General features: G+C 53.1%; 2 protein-coding genes and 1 long non-coding RNA gene across 3 annotated transcripts; 2 read left to right on the top strand and 1 right to left on the bottom strand.

Moving 5' to 3' along the window:
* The first annotated feature begins 211 nt into the window (after nucleotides 1–211).
* On the top strand, nucleotides 212–2,599 carry LOC136517652 (uncharacterized). The gene is made up of 2 exons (XM_066511275.1): nucleotides 212–391; nucleotides 1,375–2,599. Exons 1-2 carry the CDS (start codon nucleotides 287–289, stop codon nucleotides 2,128–2,130), a joined length of 861 nt encoding a protein of 286 aa, XP_066367372.1. The 5' UTR covers nucleotides 212–286; the 3' UTR covers nucleotides 2,131–2,599.
* Nucleotides 2,600–3,726: 1,127 nt separating this feature from the next.
* Nucleotides 3,727–5,874, bottom strand: LOC136514799 (uncharacterized). Its single transcript, XR_010773859.1, has 5 exons — nucleotides 5,603–5,874; nucleotides 5,387–5,480; nucleotides 4,385–4,524; nucleotides 4,027–4,117; nucleotides 3,727–3,843 (listed from the first exon to the last, which is right to left on the bottom strand). It is a non-coding gene; the product is annotated as an uncharacterized lncRNA (long non-coding RNA).
* Nucleotides 5,875–6,036: 162 nt separating this feature from the next.
* LOC136515148 (uncharacterized) lies at nucleotides 6,037–7,199 on the top strand. Its single transcript, XM_066508828.1, has 2 exons — nucleotides 6,037–6,713; nucleotides 6,795–7,199. Exons 1-2 carry the CDS (start codon nucleotides 6,216–6,218, stop codon nucleotides 7,197–7,199), a joined length of 903 nt encoding a protein of 300 aa, XP_066364925.1. The 5' UTR covers nucleotides 6,037–6,215.
* The last annotated feature ends 49 nt before the right edge of the window (nucleotides 7,200–7,248 follow it).

The following is a 7,248-nucleotide window of genomic DNA, read 5'->3' as shown; positions in this document are numbered from 1 at the left end:
AGGCAGAGGCAACAAAAAAAAGGGGGGGGGGGGGGGGGGGGGGGGGGGGGGGGGGGGGGAGCATAGCTAGCACATGGCAAGAGATGATAGGTCGGCGAACATCCCATATAATTAACCCCTAATTTCCTCCCCCTTCCTTATTTTACTTATCAACCTCCCTTTCCATCACTTGCTATACATGTATATATATCTCTCTCTCGCTCTCGACTCTGCTCCCCCCTTCCTCCTCCAGCAGGCCGCATACGGACGCCAGCAGCAGCAGCAATAACGATCAAGCGTGCGCGCGATGGCCATGGAACTTCCTCTCTTCCTCGGCGACGGCCCGGACGCCGCCCTCTTCTCCTGCCTCTGGTCCTCCTTCCCCGACGATCTGCAGCAGCCCCCGCAAGAGGTACTCTTTCTTTTCTTTAACAAATGACCAATCTCTCTTCAGATTATGTTCCCCGTCCAAACCATACCCAGCTCCCTCTGCTACCGCCGCATTTCCCTGTTCTTCTCCTTGGCCGGTGGCCGGCCGGATGCGGCATGGCCGCCGCTGGGGATCTCACGTCCTTGCACCGCCCGTGTCACATTTACCACTACTAGCTACCGCTACCGTGGTCAAGTGGGGTTAGGCAGGCGGGCGGCGAATTTGGTTGGCGGGGGTGCTCCGGCTCCATCCACGCACACGCCTTAACACTTGTTTACCGTGGTGGTATTCTTCTCCTCCCCTCCCTAATCTCTCTCTCTGTCATGGTCCTGCATGTTCGGCTCGCCTTGTGGAAAAATCACACTCCCTCTTGACCTCCTTCCCAGACTTCTCTTTCCGTCTGCTTCGGGGTTGGTAGGTTCACACTTGTTTTTTTTTTTTTTTTCAACTGAAAGAAAAGAAAAGAAAGGGAGAAAGAAAAGGCTGGGCACTCTGGCGAGATGCTGTTCAATGATGGTGTTGTTCTGCCTTGGGTCCCTGCGTGTGACTCTGATTTCAGACGCTTTTCTTTTTCCTCCTTTTTGATTGAAGCATGCCTATCCCTATTTGTTTTTTTAACTAAGAAGAAAAAGTTTTTTTTTGGGGGAGAATGGGGTTGGATTTGTGCTCCCAAGTCTCCAACGGGCTTGAGTAGTGGTGGTTGTATGGTGCAATCATTTGCAGGAATCCAAATCATTCGCTCTCTAGATCGTGCTGCCATGTCTCTGTCCACCCATCACCTTGTGTTCCGCGACTTCTTCTCACTCTCTCTTGCAATCTCCAAGCTATGGAGATAGATTTGCCGATGGATTTCATTTCACTAATTTCGTTCCAATTTCTATTTTTTCACGCTGCAAACTGCTTGTGAAGAACCAAAAAGGGAGAAAGAACTGACCTTGTTGAATTGTTGAATGGTGCTGGAGCAGAGCGTGGCGGAGCTGAAGCAGACGCTGCTAGCGACGACGCTGGAGCTGGAGGCGGCGAGGGAGGAGCTGAAGCGCAAGGAGCAGAGCATCGCCAAGCTGGCCGAGCTGGTCCGCGAGGTGGCCAAGGAGCGCGACGACGCGCGGGACCAGCTGCAGAGCCTCCGCCTCCTGGCCGCCCAGGCGGCGGCGGCGGCTGCTGCGGCACCCGCGCCGCCGCTCGTCACTTCCAGCGTCACCGACTCCGACTGCAGCCTCGTCTCGTCCCCCGTCGACCCGTTCTTCGACCCCGTCACCTCCGCCGACAGGCGCTGCAAGCTCAGCCCCGCCACGCCACCCGCGGCTGCGGCTGCGGCGGCAGCGCCCAAGCAGCAGTGCCGTCCCGGAGGCGGCGTCGGCGTCGGGTCGGCGGCCGACGCCGTGCTCGATATGCTCGCCAGCAAGAGGCCCCTGCCACACAAAGGACGCCTGCTGGCCTCCGTCATGGAGGCGGGGCCTCTGCTGCAGAACCTGCTCGTCGCCGGGCAGCTCCCGCGGTGGCGCAACCCGCCCACGGTGCGCGCCCCGGACACGCTCCCTCTCGGTGCCGCTCACGCTGGGTACGTCGCCGCGCCCGTGGCCGCTGCCGGCTCCGACGCCGTCACGTTGGCCTCCACCGCCTGCATGAAGCGGCAGATGTCCATGCTCCCGCTGACGCCCATGCTTCCCGCCGCCAGCTGCTCGCCGGGCTTCATCGCCAAGCGGCAGAGGCTGCACTGACAGCCCCTGGTCGTCGCCGGCCGACGGGTGGGCCCACTCACCAGTGACGGCGGGGTCCACCGTCTTCTATTGATGATGATGAGTGATGAGTGAAAATGTTTCCACAAAGCCATGGTGGTTTAGCTGCTAACTGCATAGTAGTGTTATTGAGTCATAGAAGTAACTAAGTATAGTCAGATGCTGAATTATGATAATGTGATCCATGTGAATAGCAGGGTTTTATCACACTTGCTCAGTTTTTTTTTTTCTGTTCTCTTCCATTTTTCAGTTTTGGGCATGTCAGTGTCGTCTTAAGGCTGTTCATAGCTTGACATGGGAGCATGATTAGAGCCAACATTTCTCGCTTTGTGGTGAGGGTCTTGGTTCAGCTGGTTTCATGCCCACAGCCGATGGCTTGGCTTTGGCTTGGAGTCAACAAATTTATCTATCTATATATCTATCCTTTATAGTGCAGCTTGTTCTTGAAATGTTCTCTGCAAATCAATATCTGGGTGTTAATGTTTCGAGATATACATATATGATGATACACTTGTCCAATGTTCCAAACCAAAGTAACTGTGCATGGCAGTTGGATAAATAAAGGATAAACTAGATGAAAACCTGACAGTAGCAGAGCTCTCTAACAGCAAAGAGTAGGTGTCAACCTTTGCCTTGTTCATCTGCATTTGTTTAGGGGGCGATTGGTTGCCCTGCTCGAGTCGTCCGGAGTCCATCCAGGTATCAAGTAGTGCACTGTGGTCATGTTTGGTTCCCCTTCTCGTACGTTTTGCCTGTTTCGTTTCATTCATCTACCCCCTGCATCCCGCACGCCTCCAACTTCTCAATTTCACCTTCCCTCGCGAGCCGGGATGGCTTCATACACGCATGATGCAGGGGCCCATGTGTTAGACACTTAAACTTCGATGCATGCGTGCAACCAAACACGATCTCGTTTCGTACTGGACCAACAACAAAGACACCCAAACACAACAAAGTGCATAGTCTTATCCTGGCTGGAAAGAGCCTGGACAGCCACTCCATCCCGGCTCGCTGACCTTTGAGCAACCAATCACCCCCTTAGCAAATACTCCTCTATTACACCAGAAATATAGTGCCATGGCAGCCTGGCAGGTGCCAAAGTTTGGTTGAAGTGTTCCATTGACAAAGAAAGAATATTCTAGTTAGCAGAAGAGACAAGTGTTTATCCTTTGCTAAAGCTTGTCCTCGAGACACGAAGCTTGTTCTCGCCTCTTTAAATTATCTATGTAATTGGGCAGAACATGGGTGACGAACCGCGGCGCCGGATTTAGGACGCGTTGAGCGGCTAAATGCATTGCATATCCCAACACACCTTTTCAACACCAAGAACTCCATCCAAGGAACCCACAATCCTTGACCATTTCAATTCTTTTTTAGAGAGCCTCCCCTAACTTCTGTCTTATACTACTTAATCTCGGTAGATTAGCCTGCTAAAGCTAGGTCTCACATGAGCAGATGGAAGACGGTTCTTGTTTCCTACTCATCATATGCAAACAAATCCAAATGCTAGTAAACAAAACTTCAGCAAGTACGTTTTCAGATTTCCAAGCTAAAACTGACAGCATGTTGTGGAACAGAATACTGATAACCTCAGACAGAGCACATACGACTATACAAATACTACAAGGAAGGATGGAGAGATACAGTAGCTCAATTCACAAGGTACCTGGAGTTGCACAGCAGTTTTCTTCTTCCCTGAAATAAATCAGCACCTTCCATTTCATTACAGAGGCTACCTTAACTTTTTTTTTGTTGGTTTGAGTACACAGATCATGAGTTTTCATACAACAACAACAACAACAAGCCTTTCAGTCCCAAGCAAGTTGGGGTAAGCTTTCATAAAAAAAAACTGTATGAACATAAAGGGAATCGACTTACAAGTTATCATGTCGCCACTAAATGATGCTTTCTGCATTAACCTTTCACGGAGTCTCCAAAGTAATGATCTGCGTGCCTGCACCTGCAGCAACTGAGGAACAATCATGCCAAGGCAACATCAGGAAGAGCATGCTGCTCCTGCTAGTACGGGCTGATGAGTGGAGTGCAAATAAGCCTTTGCTTGCAGTGATTACATGGTTTTCATCAACTCCAGTGCCATTTGCAATGAGTGTGATGCAAACAATATAGCATTGGCATACTTGTTGGTAGTGCTTGAGGAGGCCAAGTAGGCAAGAAGCAAATTCTGTACAGCTAGACTAGTGAAGCTGAAGCACTCCCTGAATATGACTAGTCCTACCTGTTCCGAAGAGTTTGAAAACGGCTAACCAGCCAAGCTTTGTGAGATAAATTGCCACCAAACAACGGAGCTTTGATCAAAATCAGCTCAGAATAGGCTGGTTTTCACCTTTCCAGGCCACCCGCCACTTGGTTCTTTGTCTGAATAAACACGATGATATTTGTCAAAAGAATAAGAGGAATGATCTTATGTTCTTTTTATGCCAGCAGCGTTAACAAGTGCAAGTGTATATTTACACCAATGCGTAAGTATATAAAACACTCTGAGAAACCACTGGTAACTAATTTCACAGGATAAAGAGTGCATCCTAAGTAGAAATGCTGGCTGCATTCCATAAAAGGTACATATCTTCATGCGGTGTTGGTAATGTTGAAGGACAGATAGAAAATGTTGAAGAGTTGGCCCATACGAGGCAATGTGATTCGTTTCCTAATTAGTTGTCAATGAACACACTATGCATTTTTTTCTTTGTTGATGCTTGAAGCCTTGAACCAACCAAAGACCCTTGCTGCAGCAATGGTGGTAACAGGACAACTAGAGCAGAAGTGTACAGCAGCATCTCCAATTCAGCATCCCAAAATCTGAATATGATGATTATTTTTGGAGAAGGAATAAATTTTATAAGCAGGGCTTGCTGCCTCCTTTGTGGTAAAGGATGCAGCGGTACAGGCCTAACAGATCCTGTTTCAACAATGTATATACACAGCTGCGACGCCGAGACAGTGTACTCACTGATGCAGAATAAGGGAATGTAAATATGTATGTGAAGATTGTCAACAAGTGAATTGTCTTATAAGTTAATCTCTAAACTTCACCAAGGACATTCATCTCTATAATTAAACTACATTCTCAACATGTCGCTGGTCTGCCTAAAAGAGCAGAAGCATTTCAAATATTCACACATGTTGTTTCGACAGGGCACAGAACAATAGGTCATATGCCTCGGGATTTTGATTTTCGCAATCATGTGTGCTGAATGCAAATAAAAGGATTCAAAAGTACTGAAGAGATCAGGAACCGCAGGTTCAGCACTGTTGATGCATAGCTCCAGAATTCCAGGTTTCAGTGTTTCTTGTATTATTACTGATCTTAAACTCTGCAAATGGCACATAGCAACATGTGACGGACGCTGACAATCTCACACTGCGAGGCACAAGGAGCCGTTCTGTTGAACACACAAGCAGGAATGGACATGGAGATGGATTCGCATGACCTCACCTCACCGCGCCAGTGGGCGGGCCCGCTAGCTCCTCTGCTCTGCTCCGGGCCACAGCCAGCCGCGCTCGCCTCGTCCACGTCGTCGCCGCCGTCAGGGCACGCGTCCAGACCCGCCCGCGCCTCGATCTCCCCGGCGCAGCGGTGGGTGAGTTCGCCGCCGTCGCGTACGTAGGCAGGGTAGGGTTAGCGAGACCAAACCATTGCTGTCAGGATGCGATGGGCCGGCGTCGGAGAGGAAGCGGTTTCCGCCCCGCCGCTGTCAGGATGTGGGCCCTCCCTGTCAGCGAGGTGGGAAGGGCCCCGAGACCTCTCGGCCTTCAAATACTCGCGCCTTCCCGAGTTCCCGGTGCGGACCAACTGCCAGTGCCAGAGGATCCCTGTCTCTGACGTGGCGTAACGGTGATTTAGTGACTGACATGTGGGCCCCCAGGATCCGGGTCGGTGGGCCCTAACGAACTCGCCCTCCCCTGTCAGGAACCCACGACACGAGCCCGAGGAATTCTCGCCACCCCCAGTTCGATCGCCGTCGCCGGGAGGAAGAAGGAAGGAAGGGAAGAGGCGGCCGGTCGGTCGCCCTCCCGATCGGAGCGCGGCGCGACGCGATCGACCATCCATGGACGTGTTCAACGGGGTGCGGTTCGTGCGGCTGCGGTGCTGCGCGCGGCGCGGCAAGTACCTGGCGGCCGACGCCGACGGGTCGAGCGTGTGCCTGACGGGGCAGCGCGGCGTGCACAACGCGGTGTGGGCGGTGCACCACGCGGCGGGGCCCGACGGCGGGCCCTGCGTGCTCCTCCGCGGCGCCTACGGCCGGTACCTCCTGGCCACCAGCGTGCAGGCCGGCACGGGGCCCTCCCACGGCGTGGTCACCGCGCAGGACGGGCTCGGCGGCTCCCCGCCGCCGCCCGGGATGCTGTGGCAGGCCATCCCGCGACGGACCACCTTCGTCATCCGCAGCGGCACGGGACGGTACCTCCGCGCCAATGGCCGGTACCTCCGGTGGCGCAGGGCCGTCACCTCCGCCGGCGACAACGGCAGCACCATGATGCAGTGGGACATCGAGAACGTGCCCATCAGGATGACTCGACCCTGCATCCTTGATCCCACCTACCAGGTACGTACGTACCGGTCGCTTCCTGTCCTTCTCGATCGGATGATGAGGATGATCATGGGTGCAATGCAATGCGATGAACAGCTGACGCATGCGCGGCGGCGGCCGCTGACGGAGAGCGAGGTGGCGCGGCAGATCCGGTACGTGCGCGGCGAGACGGACGGGAGCGTGAACGAGGGAGCGTGGAGGACGATGCAGCTCAACACCCACAACCTGATGCAGCTGCGGCTCACGCTGGCGTGCCGCCTCGGCGCCAGCATTGACGTCACCCGCACCACCCTCTGCGTCCGCGCCGGCCGCTACGCACACCTCAGCCCCCTGCTCGTCGACCTGCCCATCGGCAATGACCGCATCGACATTGTCATCCTCAACCACGGCACACAAGGTGAGCTTGAGACGTTCACTTCACCTCAGAATTCTCAGATCAGATCAGGCAATTACATGACGAGAAAGTTCTTCCTATCCCTGTGCTTTCTGCCATTTACATGACAAAAGATTAAGTTGTAGTCCTTCATTTTTGTGCAGATGTTTCATAAGC

This window comes from Miscanthus floridulus, chromosome 17 (genome assembly GCF_019320115.1).
Source record: "Miscanthus floridulus cultivar M001 chromosome 17, ASM1932011v1, whole genome shotgun sequence".
NCBI classification, from domain to species: Eukaryota; Viridiplantae; Streptophyta; class Magnoliopsida; order Poales; family Poaceae; genus Miscanthus; species Miscanthus floridulus.
This window is presented reverse-complemented; position numbering and strand designations above follow the sequence as displayed.